The sequence below is a fragment of the Canis lupus genome, chromosome 12, assembly GCF_048164855.1.
Source record: "Canis lupus baileyi chromosome 12, mCanLup2.hap1, whole genome shotgun sequence".
Taxonomy (NCBI): Eukaryota; Metazoa; Chordata; class Mammalia; order Carnivora; family Canidae; genus Canis; species Canis lupus.
The window spans coordinates 56,892,879-56,910,289 of record NC_132849.1 but is presented as its reverse complement, the minus strand read 5'-3'; the positions used below and the strand labels follow the sequence as shown (position 1 = coordinate 56,910,289).

Genomic DNA, 17,411 nt, shown 5'->3' with positions numbered 1-17,411 from the left:
CCTTTTTTGCCAGTGGGTAAATTGAAGCGCAGAGAGGGGCTATGACTGCCCTCATCTAGGAAAGAAGGCTAGGATGTGATCCCAGCATGGCTCTCTTTCCCTTGTACCTGTCAGGGTAGAGACAAGACACATCCCCTTTCTTTTAGCCAAATAGGTATTTTTCTATTTTATTTTACTTTTTATTTTATTTTATCTTATTTTATTTTTTATATTTTATTTTATTTAATTGATTTAATTTATTATTTATTTTATTTTATTTTTTATCTTATTTTATTTTATTATTTTATTTTAGAAAGTGAGCAGGAGAGCACAAGCAGGGGCAGAGGGAGAGGGAGAAGCAGACTCCCCACTGAGCAGGGAGCCCGACGCGGGACTTGATCCCAGGACCCTGGAATCATAACCTGAGCTGAAGGCAGACACTTAACTGACTGAGCCACCCAGGCGCCCCAGCAAATAGATATTTTCAACTTCTGTGTTCCTTTTTAGGCCAAATTCTTAACCTCAGCACCCAGTTCCCCCAGATGTTCCTTCCTCCTGACACCTGAGGTCTTCCCCCTCGTCTTGGGGGTACTGTGTGCTCTTTGACTTTTACTCTGGCCTTTCTCATTCTATAGCTATTGTCATGCTAGAGTGGTTGAGAGTGACAGGCGTTCATTCTATAGGACTTAAAAAAATTGTTTCCAGCCAGCCAGCTGGGATCCCTAACCCATCTTCATTTACCCTTGGATGTCTTTGCTCTGACCTTCTTGAGGGCGGGTGGGTGGGTGGGGGTTTGGGGGGAGGGTTGTTTTCTGAGCACCAAAGCTTTGTGAGGCCTGGGAAGTAGTAATCAGAAGTTTTTAACATAGTCTTTGCCTCAGGAAATATTTGGTGTAATAGGAGGATAGGACATGTAGGTAGGAGGTAGACGGACCAAAAGAACAAGTAAACCAGAGTGCAAGTAGAACCCAGGCAGTAGCTTTCATTGACGTTCTTCCCTGCCTCTGCCCTGCCCTTGCATGCAGGTGCCACCCTGTGTGTCATCTGCCAGGACCGGAACTCCCTGCGACAGACAGTGGTCCGCCTCGAACTGGAGGATGAGTGGCAGTTCCGGCTGCGGGACGAATTCCAGACCGCCAACGCGAAGGAAGACCGGCCACTCTTCTTTCTGACTGGACGACACATCTGAGGGACATGGCAGCAGGTTTTCTGCAAGAATGGAGCCTTCAGGACCTCACGCTTGAGGCTAAAGGAATTCTGAGATCCATGGGTGCTTGAACTGGGATGGCCCTGGGACTGTTGGGCAGCCTACATGTCAGGAACCCAGGCCCGGACATACACGGAGTCTTCAAGCAACGAGGAGGAGTCGGCAGCAAGAAGGAGGCAAACCCATGCCCCTGCCTTCTGGGCCAGACCACATGGCCCTGGGCTCTGCTGAAGCCTGTTTTATGAAGAAAAAACTTTTGCCTGCTATCCTGTCATCCATGTGCTTCCATGGACAAACTTGACTTCTCTCGTAGTGCTAAAGGATCACTCTTGGATTTTTCTCGTAGAGGTTCCAATATGTTGGGCAATGGATAGGATTTTGGCTATGTGGGTTTCCTTATTACCTCCTACAAAGCAATATTCCAGAAGAACGTTTTAACTACCAAAGGGTGGAGACAAGAAGAAACGAAGGTCGTCTTCTAAGAATTATATAATTGCCTATAAGTTTGCTCTTCTAGAAACTAGCCCAAAGGCATCAACTCTAAGAAAGTAAAGCAAATGGTTTTACTTCAGAGCAAATATGATTCTATTAAAATAAAATCCTATAGGGTTAATACCCTACCTCTTAGAAAGGGCAAAAGTGAAAAGAAACTTTCTTTAAAACAAAAAGGGTTTCAGGAAGGAGATTAAGGTTGCAGAGGTTGACGTGAAGAGACAGACTTTGCCTTACAAAGGAAAGAGGACCAAATTGCTTGCTTTGAAACAACAAAAACAACCAAAGTGACATATAAAATAGTTGGTAAGAACTAAACATTTGATTATAATTTATTGAAGCTCAGTTTTTAGTTCCTAAAATAGCTTGTTTTCTCTCATGAGTGCTTGGCCCTGATCAGAGTGGAAGGGGACAGAGCAGAGAAGACAGCAGGAATGTTCCATGATGCTCGTCGCAGCATTTGTCTGCCTGGAATGTGTATCGAGCCAGCGCCCTAGAGTGCCACCCACAGGCCAGGCATTGGACCAGGTACTTCCACACTTATGATCCTGCCTATTCCTTCCAGCAGCCCATGTGGGTACGATTATTTTCCACTTGGAAGACGAGAAGGTTCGGATGCAGAGAGTATACCTCTCCAAGATCACAATGCAGGAGGGAAGCAGAAGGATGGACAAGTAGACTCCTGGATTCTGGACCAGAGTCTGTCTTGCCCTGCACCACCATGCCTCTGGAGTGTCCCTAACTGAATAAAGATCTTCAGAAATGAACCATCAGAATGCATTCCTACACATTCCTCTTAGACATTTATAAGCACTCTAACGGATAGCAGCCCAAGAAGAAATTATTTTAAAAGATGATGCCAAAGAGTTAATCTTTCTTTTTTCCCTAAGAAAAAAAAAAAAAGCCCATGAATATAAAAGATTAGTTCAGTGTTTATAAAACGATCACTTTGTATATGCCATTATTCCTATCTTGGAATAAAAACTTACCTTCTTTAGTTATGTTTGTCTTTTGTAAATAGTTTCCATGCTAGTCTTCCCATTTTATTAGTTAATTTAAACTTGAAAAACAACTCAAACTACTATTCTTGTTTGTTCCAGCCTTATGAATAAAATATATAGTGCACTTACGATTTCTTTGGTGAGCATTAGTTGCATTATTTTGAGAAGAAGTAGTGTGGTCAGTGATCTCCAGGGACTCCCTGCTTAAAATCTCATAAGGGAAAAGACAGTTTTGGAAAGGAAATAATAAATCCAAAAAAATAAGCGCCTGTTAACACATGGAGGAATCCCTAAAAGAGAAAAGCAGACACAATTGGGGGTACAGAAGAACAGAAATGAAGGAAAGCACAGCTCAGACATGCAGAGAAATGTGCACGGGAAGATGCGGTCAGGGGTGCTGTGTGTTTTGGAGTAGCTAAGCAAGCTGGAAGGTGGCCTGGGGCATTTGTCAGGGTGATTATAATTTGGGGCAGCTGGGCTATTCGACTTCTTCTAGGTCTTCTGCAACGCTTACAGATGCCACCACCCCAGGCTAAGCAGGTGGCCGTTGCTAAGGCTACAGCAGAGTGTGGAGCCTCAAGGAGGAGGGCATAGGGGGTCCAGACTTCTGTGAAGACAAGCTATTGGCCCACTCCTCTCCATGGTCTTGTCCTGTCCCCCATAGTCACGTGGGGAAGTAAACAAAATAAGCAAATAGGAACCCCCTGTATGGAAATGAATAAACAACTCAGACTTATAAGAAAAGCAAACATTATATAGTGAAGGATGATAACCTCAATAAAGAGTGAGTAAAGCAAACGGAATCCTATCCTATAAAAACAAGTGTGATTAAAATCAGAAAATAGATTATATGGTATCCAGAACAAAAAGGATGGATTACGGATCTTGGAAATCAAAACTGAAACCTCAGTAGGCGGATGAAGTAGGCAGATAAGCTCAAGAGTGAAGCAGCTAGAAGGTGTAGCTGGGGGGCAGGGGGGCATCCCTGAGAAGCCAGGAAATAGGAATGTTGGTGGTCTGTGCTTACCCTTGACTGTTCCCCTTGCTCACTGCATGTCAGCCACCCGGCCCTCCTGGCCCACCTTGGCCACTGTCAGGCAAGTACCCAACTCAGGCCTGTTGCTTCTTCTGCCCAGGACACTTCTCCCCTTCACATTGCTCATATCCTTCTGAGGTCACCTCCTCAATGAGGTCATCCCCAATAGAATATATTTTGTTTAGTGTTTTCTTTGTCTTTTCCTCTGAAAGTAGGAACTTTGTAAGATACATTCACTGCTGTGTGTTTGGAGACTTGAATATGCCCAGCAAATGGTAGTGCTCATGCGCACTGATGGACTCTTCTGTCTTAGGTGCTTCTGACATGGGAGCTGGGGGTGGGAGTGGCTGGTGACGGAGGAACTGAGAGAATAAGGAGTGAAATTGTACTAAAATTCTTGATTTAATGGGGTGGGGGTGAGTAACATGTTAGCAGAAAAGGAATATTTAAATATATGTTTAAAAAACAGTGATTGCTGGAAGAAATGCAACAGGGTGTCCAGTGTCTAAACAATAAATGGAAAGCAGCACCAAAAAAACCCCAGTGTATAAGGGAAGAACGGGCTGAGGAGGGGAGAGAGAAGCGTGGTAAATAAAGTAGATGACAGGGCAGCCCGGGTGGCTCAGCGGTTTAGTGCCACCTTCAGCCCAGGGCATGATCCTGGAGACCCGGGATCGAGTCCCACATCGGGCTTCCTGCATGGAGCCTGCTTCTCCCTCTGCTTCTCTCTCTGCCTCTCTCTCTCTGTGACTCTCATGAATAAATAAATAAAATCTTAAAAAAAAAATAAAGTAGATGGCAGAAACACATCCAAACATACCCTTCATCAAAATAAATATAAATGGATTAAATTCACCTAATAGCATATTGAGGCTCTTGGACTGGGTTAAGAAAGCTAATCAGAATGGGCTTCAAAATTCTAAGAAATGAAGTGTGTGAAGAGATTCTTTAAAGTTCAAAGTTGAATCCAAAGGGATCATAAAGGTCGCAAAACTTTGTAGATAGGCCAGCACTGCTATGAAATCTAGAAAGCAAGAACAGTTAGGAAAAGAATAGGGCAATAATGGGATAATTGCATAAACCATAATTGGAGACTGGTACATCTCTCCAGAAAAGAGAGACAGAAGAGCAATAGACGTGAGAGTCGACTGACACGGTAGGATGTTTGATCAAGTCGAGAATTCTTATGGAATAGAAATCCCAGGAAACATCCTGGAACTAGACAGAGGTGGTGGTTGCATTACCTTGTGATTGCGCTAAATCATACTAATGGTAAATTTTACGTGTGTTTTGCCACATTAAAATTAAAACTCTTCCAGAGCATTGGAAGATACAGAAAGCTGTACTTTTGCAAGGCCAGACATGGCAGTCCTCCTCAAACCAGATAAGAATAATAAACATACAGGCTGTGGCTCTTTTGCCCTGAAGACTTAGAGCAATTTGAGAACTCTTGCAGTAAAGGAAGAGTCAGGCTGTAATTGCAACATTCACTTGGATGTCAGAGTTCTCCTGGCAGAGGTGGTGGCAGGGAGGGCATGGGATTTGAAACCAGGAGACTTGGTTTCACTCCTCGATTCCTTTGCCAGGTCACCTGCCCTCCCCACCGCACCTCCCTTCCACCCCCACCCCCCGGAGAATGCGTCAACTATGACATGAGCAACAGTAGCAGCAAACATTTTTTGAGCACCTAGTATGTGCCAGGCATTTAACTAGGTGACTGTTTACTATTTAGCCAACGCAATAGCACTCTGAAGTAGCTACCATTGGGACCATCTTAGAGATGAAAAAGCTGTGGCTCAGAGAGGTTGGATGACTTGTCTACGATCACACAGCTATCAAGGGACAGAACAAACCTAGGTTCATGCCGGCGGGTGTAAGCATAGTTCCAATAACATCACGGTTACTTCCCATCTCGAGTAATGTACTCCCACCAAATGTCACTCATCAGGAGGCGCTGTTGGCTCAGAAGGCCCTCTGTACGATAAAAGTACGGATCCAAAGTTCTTTCATTGGGAGAGGTGTTGGGTCACCTGTGGGAGGTAGTGGATCCCAGCATATACCAAATATATTGCATTATGTGTCATCCCGAGTCTGGGCGATCCCCACATTAATGTTTAGATACTCCTTTAATAACAAAATTTGCATTTAACTTTCCAGATCTGGCTTCAGAGTCTACAGACAGCTCTTTAAGGGAAGACTATGAACCAAGGGCACATCTAGTATTGACGGCTTTCATTTCTTTTCTTTTCTTTTTTTTTTTTTTTTAGTCTACTTGCTTAGGCAGACTTCCCAGAGCAGAAGGAATTAGCATTTTAATTAACAAAACCGTTGGAAAGCCAGTGCAGCATTTTAAAGCCCTCCATGTCTAGAGGAGAAACAAGAATCCATGACTACATTTGTCATTCACTGAATATCCTGTCCCAGTTTCCCTTTCTTTCTTTAACTCTGACGAGCACTAGTTTTTCCCTCTTGGGATCTCTGGCCACTCCAACTCTGGTTCTTGCTCTATAAAAGGATCTTTCCCAAGGGTGGCAGTCCACCCTACCAAGAAGGGTGGGTTTGGTCGCTGTTTTGGGTTGAATCACATCCCCGAAAATACATCCAGGTCCTAACCCCCGATACTTAAGAATGTGATCTTATTTGGAAATAGGGTTGTTGCTCATGTAATTAGTTGAGATGAAGTCATACTGGATTATGGGAATATTCCAGTCATACTGGAATGAAATGGGCTCCTAATCCAGTATGGCTGAGGTCTTAAGAGAGTGAGTAACAAAGGAAGGCGGCCATGTGACCATTAAGACAGATGGGAATGATGAACCTACAAGCCAAGGATTGCTGGGAACCACCAGAAGCTGGAAGGGGCAAAGAAGGAGTCTTTCCCCAAGTCTTTTGGGGCCCTGCTGACACCTTGATTTGAAACTTGTAGCTTCAAGCACTGTGAGAGAATAGATTTCTGCTGTCTGATGCCACATACTTTGTGGTGCTTTGTTACAGCAGCCCTAGGAAACTCCTACAGGTGGGCAATGCATACTTTGCCTTTCAGAGTTTAGTGGAAGCTTCCTAACATTCGGCACTGATGAAGTCATGGCTGTAAGACTAGGCTGATGAAAAGAACCCTTTTGGGGGCTCCTGATCTTAGCCAAGCAGGCCAACGGTCCAGCCAACCACACAAAATAGAGTAGACGTTGTTTAAAGATGGGATTAGAAAGATACTTGGCATTTGGGAACCAGGAGTTTCCTTTATTATATTCACAACGGCTACTACCAACTGAGCACTTTCAGGTGCTAGATACTATGCTTTTCAAGCATTTTTTTCCCTCGTATTTATGATACCATTTAATTCTTAAAATCTAGGGGATAATTGTTATGATGTCTATTTCACAGATGTGACATGAGGCCCAAGCAGGTGAAGGAATTTGCTTTAAGTCACACAGCTAATAAGTGACACCCCCACGTGAGGATCCACCCCACGCTCCAGGCTCTGCTGTAGCAGTGCTGGTGCTGCCCATGGAACAACAGTAGGGGGAACTTAATTTCTGTTTGAAATGTGTTATTTTGATGTCATACAAACAATATTATACTAGCAAATTGGAGGGAAACAAGCCAGGTTTCTCTGTCCTTTGCCAGACATCTGAGTGTCTGCTGGGTGCCAGGCGTCATTAGGCTCAGATCCTGGCATGAAGTTAATAGAAAGCACCCCAGTCCTCGGGTCACTCGTGCCTCCTCAGCAAACCCACCACTTTCACTAAGGGCTCCATTCTAGACCTTTTCTCTGTGTCTGAATGATTTCTACATATATTATAATGTAATTTTCTATTGTGTTCTCTTTTGATAGCACAACCACATATGTTTATGCTGCTAAATGAGATTTATACTCATTATTTAATGGTGGCCTAACAAATAGGATTTGGGTGGACTGAGTGGAGTATCATGACTCATCCAATTCGTTAATAATGAGTCTTTACTTTCTGTTCCTCTTTGGCCATCAGAACCCTGGGAAGCAGCTCGAGGCACTTGGTGAGCCTGGGCTGCTCGGTCCCAAGCCTGGGTTTTGATCCCTGCATTACTGAATAGTGGGAGAAGAACTTTCCTTAACTTCTCTTTGCTTTTGTTTTCCCACGTAGAAGATGGCAGTGGTAATGAGAGTATTCCCAGGATCCCAGAAATAAAGTCTTTGGCACCCTGCTGCATCCAGGTCGGCCGCACATCTGTCCTCCCGCAGGGAGCCCCAGATGCCTGGCATCAGTCAGTCACACTGGCCAGAGTCCAGGAGAGGGGAGCGGGTGCCCCTGGGCCTCCCACAGCTCATGGGGTCCTTCTACTGGCTGCCACCTCCCTACTGGGGGAGACTGGAGAATGTTACTACTGCCCATGGGATGTGACAGTGCAGTACGCTTCTGGAGCATTGTCATTTGTTATTTGTGGAAATTCCTAAGACATCTGAGCCCACACTGATGAGCATAAAACTACAGGAGAATGTAGTGGACTTCCAGGAGAGCGGAAAACAGCAATAATGAGAATAGTAACAACAGTAACAAAAAAATATGCCAGCCAACATTTATTATTTATTATGCATTAGGCACTGTGCTAAGCACTTTAATCTTCGAACAACTCTAAGAGCTGGGTACTGTTCATCTCCATCACACAGATGGGAAGACTGAGGCTCAGCGTGTAAGCGACTCGCCTGCAGATGCACAGCTGGTAAGTGGCGGGGCCGGGGGTCCGGATGAGTGCATCTGACTGCAGAGCTTGAGTTACTTGTGATAAAATAGCTTGTCTGAATGCTAGTGACTGAGCGGCCAGTTGCTGTTTGCTTTCGTTCATTCTTCTGCTCCGTCCAGGTCGGCGTATCTAGGGGATGGGGCCCCAGAGCCCGCAGCTGGGGTCCATTCGGGTGAGGCTCCAGGGCTTCCAGGGGTCAAGGCGCCATGCGGTGGTGCTGTCGACACAGGGAGCCGAGGGCTTTCAGGAAGAGTTTTCTGAAGGAGGAGGACACGACGTTGTACAGGATGGGGGTCACGGCCGAACTGACGTAGAAAAGCGTGTTTGTCACCAGGTAGAAGTAGTGATAGAAATTGTAGAGTGTTCTGGAAGAGAAACCCAGGAGGCATGTAAGAGGACCTGTACCTCCTCACAGCATCCACCCCTCCTGGAGAATGCATCTCTCCTCCAAAGGGCCAGGTGAGGAAGGCCTGTTCTCTCCTCCTGGGAAGCATGGTGTCAATTCGACAAATGGCTCCTCAACACCAGCTGCCCTTTTGGGGGAGTGGACTCCACCCAGCCTCTGAGTCCCTGTTCCCAGTCCCCCGCATGGTGCAAGGTGCACCTGCTGATTGACAGGCGCCATTGCCTAGCCACTGGGACCCGGGAGGCTCGTGCTGCTGGGTGTGGTCCAGATATGTGGCGTCACTAAGAAGTGAAAGTCCTTCTGGGAAGCCATGCTCCTCGCCACACGGGTTCTCTGCAGTGGGAAGGGCTTTGCATATGCATTTGTAGGTAAGGGGTGTTTGCAGCTCTCAAGGATGAGGCATCTGTTGGCACAGCCATTTCCTTAGAGCCATTTCCATGGATCTCTCTTCTCTTGGATGTTTGCCTTCCACTTATGATCAGAGGCATAGCGATTGCCCAAAGGAAGACAGTAGATTCTCTCCTTTTTTCCAGTTATGTCCCAAAAGGCATACATGGTCTGGTCTCAGTCAAGGGAGCCCTTGGTAGCTCATGGACTCACGGCTCTGAGGCTTCCTCCCCTCTCCTTGCAATAGCAAGGCCCTCCCCCTGCGCCCCACCTGTGGACTGCTCTGTCCGGCAGTCAGGTTGCCCATAGCCCTGATCACCACTGAGACCTCTCACTCACTTGGCCTTATCAGTTCAGTGAACTTGCTAGAAAATGCCCCATTCCCCACCCCCAGCTCAGAGAGTTTGAGGGAACAGACTGGGCAGGACCAGCTAGAATGGAGGCCAGAGTTCCAAAACACCCAGCAACTGGGAATCCCTGTGGAGAGCATGGAAAGTCCCAGGCCCAGCCCAGTGGCCTTTCCCTATGCACTTGGGGTCCCTCTGCTGCACCTACCCGGTCCACCCGTCATCGGAAATGTAGCAGTACATGAGCCTGCGGACGTGGTACGGCATCCAGCAGATGACATACACAGCCACAATGGCTCCTGCAGAACAGGTAGGGAGGGACAGAGCAACAGCGAACATTCTCAGTTATGCCACCTCCAGAGATGAAGATGCCAAGTGGACAAAAGCATTTCCCTGGAACTGTTCCCAGAGTCCAGGGGATGGAAGGGGACTTTGAGGCTATCTGACACATTCCTATCTGGATTTGCAGACAAACCTGATGTTACCCTGATGTCTGGGTGAATATTCACTTTAACCACCACCCATACACTGACATGCTTCTAGAAACTTCTACAGTCTCATCCTGACCACCAGAATATACTCTCAACTCAGGGCGAGATATTCCCACCTGATTGTCTAACTGCAGAGACAACTGAACTTACATGTGCTTCTGCCTCATAAAGCCTCTTCTGTTCCTTCTTCTGATTGATTGACGGCCCACCATCCATCTAGCACTTAAGTCATAAGCCAGATAGTCTGTTGATTTTTCCATTATCCCCTAGATCCAATCTGTTAAAAAGCTCTTCTTTAGCATCTCTTGATTCCTTCCACCCTAGGGGCTCATATTCCCCCTCCACTGGACTGTGACAGCAGTCTTCCAACAGGCCCCTTTGTCCCTAACCTTCTCCCCCTCCCTCCCTTCCTCTATGCCTGTCCTGACTGTCAAATCCATCTGTAGTCCCATGTGGCCTCTGGATCAGGGCGTTGATGTCAACTGGGAGCTTGGTGAAAATGCAGAGTCTTGGGCCCACCCAGAGCAACTGAATTAGAATCTCAGGGTTGGGGCCCAGCAGCCTCTCCACACCTTTCTCACGTACACAGAAGCTTGAGAAGCACAGCCCACACCCAAAGACTGTTGGAAAAAACCTATCTCCAAAGCAAATCTCCCTGCATTCTTGGGCATTGACTCTCAATGCTGTTGTCTATGGAAAGAAGTCCAGGCACCATCATGGGCTGCCTCTGTTCTTGTCACATCACATGACATGTAGCTCTTGCATTGCTGTCCTATGTACAACACCGGGGCATTGATGAGAGCAGACCCTGATCTCTTATTTAATCTTCCCAGACCTTAGCGAGCGCCTGCATTACCGCAGGTGTTTGGAGACAACTGTTTCCCTGTGCTTCCTAATGCTTCCCCTACAAGTTGACCCAGATACTTAGAAAAACCAACCAACAAGCAATGTTTTATCAGGGAAAGTGGGGAGTTGGTGGAGAACTGGGCTGGGGACTCAGCTGGTCTGATTCCATCATTCCCAGGCCGCAGGTCCCCAACTACAGCTGCTTCTTGTATCCATCCATAGGCCAGACTCTGCAAAGTAACTGGGTATCCACTTATCTCATTTCTATATTACTCCCTGGAGCAGATGGGGCTTTTGTGTACAGAATTCCCATTCTGTCCTATAATCATACCACCGAACCTTATGGAAGCCTACTGGTGATCATACAATTCCCCTGGGACATAGAGAGGTATGCCTGGAGAGAGATAGGAACTTGCTCAAGGTCACTTGGCCAGGGGTTAGGGGTGGCGGCCCTGGAGCCCCAACTCTTGTGCTCAGGACAGTGTTACTGAGTACTTAACTGAGAACCTGGATGCTGTGCTGGAGGCGGCGAAGCCGGCTGGAGTCCTTGTGTCTCACCAGGCTGGCCGGGCCCCCCAGGGGGAGCGTCCTCCTCTCCTCACTCATTAGTTCCATGTGGCTGGGGGCGGGGCTTCCCGGGGCAGAAGTGGACGGCACCTGGGAGCAGAGGGCCACCAGATGGCTCACAGTGACCCCGTTCAGGAAGGCAGTTAATGCCAAGGGGAGCACGAAGGACACCAGCACATTCACCTGTAAAGGTAATTCCATGGCTTATGGTGGTGGCACCAAGGCTCTGTGATGCTGGGCATCAGGCTGGGCCCAGGGCCCAGGAATCTGCAGCAGCAGCAGGAGACGGGCAACAGCAGGGTTACCAGATAAGGCTGAGAAGCTTCTCAGAAAGATGGGAAAGAGCAATAAAGACAGGAGAGACATAAGGATATTTGCTATTAGTTGAAGACATTCATGGCCTAGGTAATAGTGGGTTCTAGAAAGCAAATAGATTAAACAGAGGGCAGGAAATCAGTTTCTTAAAATAAGCCACATCGAAGAAGGTTTTTCCAAGAGTGAGGGATATAAGCTTCCAGAGTGAAAGGCTGCCTGGGGGCCTAGAACCATGGATGAAAATAAGCCCACATCTAGGTACGTTCTTAGGACTTTTAGCACACTGTGGATAAAGACAACCCTGAAAGCTTCCGGGGGATAAGAGAGGGTACATACGAAGGATGGGAACCAGAATGGCATTAGACTTCTTTAAGGCAATGGTGGAAGCTGGGAAATAATGGAGTGATGCTTTACAACTTGTGAGGAAAAGTGGTTTCAGTCTTAGAATTCTGTGTTCAGCCCTCTTACAGCGAATGTGAGGATAATCTGGAACATTTTCAGACATGCAAATTCTTACTTTTTTGTTTAACCTTCTGTGGACCTTTTCTCAGGTCATAGGAGGTTACGAGAACATGTGTTCCATCAAAACAAGGTTGTATACCAATAAAGAGGTAGACCTGAGGTCCAAAAAATAGGGTATGTGGCCGAAGTGCATCAGTTAGATTGGAGCAGAAGAGGGGGCTCCAGGGGGAGCCTGGAGGATTCGATTGGCAGTTGACCGGATGGGTCTGGATATGCTGAAGTAGTATTTATACTTGTAGTAGAGGAGTAAAACAGGCATGAGAAATAGAGCGCAGGAAACTAAGCAAATTGGGGGGAAAAAAAAGACCTTTGTTAATGGCAAGGAAGCAAAGGTGATATTGGAAAGGAAATATAATAAAAATATATGACGTGGTTCATCTGTGAAGAACGTTTAACATAGTCACAGTGTGTAAGTACTGAGTCCAGGACTAACCTTATTATTCCCTGACGGAATTACACTGGAGGAGTGGTGAGGAGTGTGCGTGGATACAGGACGAGGAGGGTAGGGATGAGAAAGTAAGAGACCAGAATGCTCCTCTCCAGTTAGAAGACACTGCATAACACGTAAAAACTGTGAAATCAAGCAGGCGTGTTCTTTAGAAATATGTAGGCAAAGAGCAGCAAGCGGCAAGGGTGGGCAGACAGTAGCTCCCCTCAACGAGAGAATATAAATCAGAGTGTGAAGGGGTGGCAAGGGGACAGCTGTCTTACGTTACAAGCCTTGTAACATAATTATTGATATTTTTTAACTTATGAAAAACAAGTTTATTACATAACACCTTGTGTTTTAAGTGTTTAATTTTTAAAATCCAACCTATTTGGGGTGCCTGGGCAGCTCAGTCAGTTGAGCATCTGACTTTTGGTTTCAGCTCAGGTCATGAGCTTGAGGTCGTGGAGTCGAGCCCTATGTCGAGCTCGCACTAAGTGTGGAGTCCGCTTGAGATTCTTCCCCTTTTGTTCCTCCCCCTGCTCGTGCTCTCTCTCTCTCTCTCTCAAATAAATAAAATCTTAAAAAACAGATAAATTTCAAAGTGCATGTGTTGCAGGGTTTTTCCTCATTGGTTCTATGTGAGCATTTTTTTTAAAACGACATTTTAAGTTTTTATTTTTTTGAAAAATTATTTATTTGAGAGTGAGAGAGGGAGCAGGGGAAGAGGCAGAAGGAGAGATAGAGAATCCTCAAGCAGACTCTACGCTGAGTGTAGGGCCTGACCCAGGGCTCGATCCCAGGACCCCAGAATTATGACCTGAGCCAAAATCAAGAGTCTGATGCTTAATCAACTGAGCCATCCGGGCACCCCCGAACTGCACATTTTAATAGCACTTTAAAATCAGTACCAAATATCTGGGTTGGGTGCTGTACGTTTTTAAGGAGTTAACACTCATGCTTTGTTCTTAATCCATGCTCACAAATCAGCAGCACCAAGAGAAAAAATAACAAAATAAGTGACAGTCATTTTAGTTTGTTGCAGAACTAGGCAGGGCTTGATCAGCAACAACATACTTATTATCAAATTATAACTTTAATACCAGTCAAGACAGAAACCGAAGGTAAAAATATATCTATAAACTAGTAATTAATCTTTGGGAACTTTGAAAATTTTCTGGAAAAATTACAGTTTTTTGTACTTTGAAAAGCTATGAGCAATTTTTCTGTGGCCAAAAATTACCGATTAAGATGGACCCTGAGTGACAAGACACTAAAAAGGAAGGTGGACCGAAATAATCCTAATTTGAGTTTGGTTATTTTGCTGTGTTAACGTAGACTGTATGTCTCAAGTTAAAGTTTTTAATATGCTACTTGTCGAATAATGCTGTTACGCCGAAGGAATTCACTATGCATCATGTCAAAAGCTTGCCCCTGGCACATTTCGCAGTTTCTATTGCGTCGCTCAGTCTGTACCACTCAAAATAAACTATGCAAGCAGCATATTCGCAGCACCGACCCTGCTTGGCACTCTCCCACCCCTTAGCCCAACTCCAAAATAGGTGCAGCCTGGAAGCTATCACCCTCGTCTGTGAAAACTGGTGGAACTTGGCTACCAGGCCTTCAGAGCATATGGTTGCTGGTTCATTGCCACGGCCACACCAGGGTGCAGCAGGGAGCTACACAGTCAGGCCTAAGGCTCTGACTATTCTGCTGCAACTCAGAACCTACGTGGGAGCTGCTGGGAGGTAGATGGGTGCTCTAGATACACTGCTCCGTGGCCGTGATGTGCTTGGGCCGGCATGGGAGGGCAATGTGTGGACTGGACGGCTGAGGGGTCAGGCCATGACTAGTCCACCTGATGTGGCAGGAGAAGCAGCTCCCACTGTTGTCAGCGGGGCCCCTCCTTCTGACTGCTGTTTGGATCCCCTGCATGCCCAGCTTTTTTAGTACCATTACTATTCTCCCTGCTGGTGTGTTTCTGCTTTTGTTTTTGTCTTCGATATCATTGGGTCCAGATTTGGCTAAGGAATTTGACAACCTGCAAACATGTCTGATACAGGAGGTGGATTTTTATAAATTAGGGAGCCTACCTTGTTGCTTCTGAGTAATTCTCTATAGTGACCAGAGCAAGCAACTTCTGAAGCTGCGTGGAACGTTTTCCAGCCAGGCTTAATAACTTTCTACTTTCCCAAATTCTTAAGGCTACAATTCATGTGTGTATTTCTTCTGAGATCCCTTAAAATTGAATATCCAGGCCTCTCTTTTATAGCTCCACAAAATCCCATTAAACTGGATAGTCTGCTGTTTTGTGAGTCTGTCTTGATGATAAAAGTAGAAGGCTGGAGTGGGTTATGAAATCTACATTTTTACAGCCCCACCCCTGTAATTCTTACACCCAGTAATATGTGGTCACAGCTCTTGCAACCACTGGTGAGAAAGCAGACTTTCACAATTAGTTTTGTTTTGTTTGTTTGTTTTTTAAGGTTTTATTTATTTATTCATGAGAGACACAGAGAGAGGCAGAGGGAGAAGCAGGCTCCCTGCAGGGACCCCGAAGTGGGTGGGACTCCATCCCAGGACTCCGGGATCAGACCTGAGCCAAAGGCAGATGCTCAACCACTGAGCCACCCAGGTGTCCCCACAATTAGCTTTGAATTCAAATCTGGGTTTCTCTTAATGCCTCCTCTTTGCCAGGCCTCTCTCTCCCCAAGTCCTCTGTACAATGGAGGCTGGGAGACCTGCTTGTGTTGTGGGGCGTGGGGAGGGTGTGTGTGTGGGGGAGCGGCATCAGAAGTGAAAACGCAGGCCCCTTAGCCTCCCCCCTCCTCCCCCCTCCCTGCCCTTACCTGAATGAAGACCTGGAGCGTGGCGCGGCTCACCAGCACGGTGCACACGCGCGAGGCGGGCTCCGGCTCCCCGCCAGCCGTCTCCAGCTCGTGCTTCTGCCCCATGATGATTGCCATGGGCAGGGCGAGGCCGAGCGAGGCGGCCCAGACGAGCGACAGCAGGCGGCGGGTGCGGCGCGGCGACAGCAGGCGGCGGGCGCGCAGGGGCTGGCACACGGCCAGGCAGCGCTCGGCGCTCAGGCTGGCCACGCTGAGCACCGTGGTGTAGGCGCACAGCTCGCGCACGAAGTGGTAGGCGCGGCAGCCCAGGTCTCCGAACACCCAGGGGTGGCGGCACCACACGAAGTCGTAGAGCTCCACGGGCACGCAGACCAGCAGCAGCAGCAGCGCGGAGAGCGCCAGGCTGAGCACGTGGTAGCGCAGGCGGCCCGGGGGCCCGGCGCGCCCTTTCAGCACCACGCGCACGGACAGCGCATTGCCCGCGGAGCCCAGCGCCAGGATGAGCGCGTACAGCGCCGTGAACAGCACCTTGGCCCACGGGCGCGGGTCCCCGCGCAGCCGCGCGTCCAGGCTGAGCGCGGGGCCGGGGCCGGCGCTGGGCCCCGGGGGCCGCGGGCTGCTGCTCTCCATCCCGCGCCCGCGCCCGCCCGGCGCTCCCTCCCTCTCTCACTGCGCCGCCGAGACTGGGCGGGCTGCCCGGGGAGGAGAGCGAGCGCCTCCTCCTCTCCGCGAGGCTCCGGGACGGGAGGAGGACCCGCCCTCCCCCGAAGGGGGCCCCTGAGCAGCCGCGCCTGGCCTGGCGAGCCGGGGACCGAGGCCACCGAGGCCTGTGCGCTCGCTGCCTTTGCATTTCTCCGTTGGGTTCAACCCAGGGAAGCGGGTGCTGGGTGCAAGGGGATCCCCAAGGGCTGGGCCTCACTTACCAGCCCTGTGAGCCGGCGCAAGTGTTTTGACCTCTCTACCCCTTTCTGCATTTAAAAATATATATTATCTACCTTACAGAATGTCCGTGAAGATTGAATGAGCCAAACTGTGAGAAAGCTCCAGACCTGAAGTGTAAGTAGGCATCCTGCGGGCACCGAGCGCCCGGCCTGCTTGGGCTGTGCGGCTGTGCGGGTCGTTCCAGAGACAGCTGGTCAAGGACTTGCCAAAGCTTTGGCACTTTGCAGCTGTTACTCTTCTTGCTAAATGGCTGTTTGAGCACCACACTGACATCCTCCAGGGATTCTTTTGTCACTGATAGATGTGTCCTCAGGGCATCGGGCTTTCCCAGGCTTTTAGGATGTCATTCCCATGGAGCAGGGTGAGCAAGGGGGAAAAAAAAGTGTGTTAATATGTCTTAAGACCTTTCATTAGTCCCTTTCTTTATTTAGCCTTTGTAAATGCCAGAACTTTAGAGATAAAAAGTATCTCACACTTAGAACCCCTGATACCTAACTGGAGCCAAACCGAGGTTTCCTCTGTTTTTTTTTTTTTTTTTTTTGTCTTTGGCAAAGTTGCTGTGCTCCAGTGATAGTTTGATCTTCCGTCCAGATATGCAATCATACAGTCACCTTGTGGGCTAAGATTTCAACAGATGGATTTTGGGGGGACATAATACAGTCCACAACAAAGATTCCATACGTATGAATGGTAGACCAGTTTTCTTTGAAGCCAAAAAACCTGTATTAATAGGTTTTTAACTCTTCACTGGGTTTCGTGTAGCTCAATAAGGCCTGTAGGATCCAGAAAAAGGCAAGTTCCTGCTTGCCTTTGGAAGTACTCAGTCTCCCAAGGTCTAGGCTGGAACGGTGGAGAGGACACAGGGCTTGGGATCA

General features: G+C 47.7%; 2 protein-coding genes across 6 annotated transcripts in view; one reads left to right on the top strand and one right to left on the bottom strand.

Moving 5' to 3' along the window:
• GREB1 (growth regulating estrogen receptor binding 1) overlaps positions 1 to 2,810 on the top strand; it is a 136,120-nt gene extending 133,310 nt beyond the window's left edge. For all 5 annotated transcript variants that reach the window (XM_072771060.1, XM_072771057.1, XM_072771058.1 and 2 more), the window contains one exon: positions 1,005 to 2,810. In XM_072771060.1, the coding sequence (XP_072627161.1) occupies positions 1,005 to 1,168 (164 nt within the window). In that variant the 3' untranslated portion in view covers positions 1,169 to 2,810. The remainder of the gene's footprint in view (positions 1 to 1,004) is intronic.
• A 5,448-nt stretch (positions 2,811 to 8,258) lies between these two features.
• On the bottom strand, positions 8,259 to 16,224 carry NTSR2 (neurotensin receptor 2). The gene is made up of 4 exons (XM_072768924.1): positions 15,595 to 16,224; positions 11,415 to 11,664; positions 9,786 to 9,876; positions 8,259 to 8,802 (listed from the first exon to the last, which is right to left on the bottom strand). The coding sequence occupies exons 1-4, from the start codon at positions 16,222 to 16,224 to the stop codon at positions 8,634 to 8,636; spliced, it is 1,140 nt and encodes a 379-aa protein (XP_072625025.1). The 3' UTR covers positions 8,259 to 8,633.
• Between the last annotated feature and the right edge of the window lie 1,187 nt (positions 16,225 to 17,411).

Excerpts from the sequence above, each read along its gene's own strand:
- NTSR2 (XM_072768924.1), bottom strand. The coding sequence starts at position 16,224 with ATGGAGAGCAGCAGCCCGCGGCCCCCGGGGCCCAGCGCCGGCCCCGGC. Across the intron at positions 11,665-15,594 it reads CGCTCCAGGTCTTCATTCAG|GTGAATGTGCTGGTGTCCTT; the intron begins GTAAGGGCAGGG and ends TTACCTTTACAG. Across the intron at positions 8,803-9,785 it reads TCCGATGACGGGTGGACCGG|AACACTCTACAATTTCTATC; the intron begins GTAGGTGCAGCA and ends TTTCTCTTCCAG.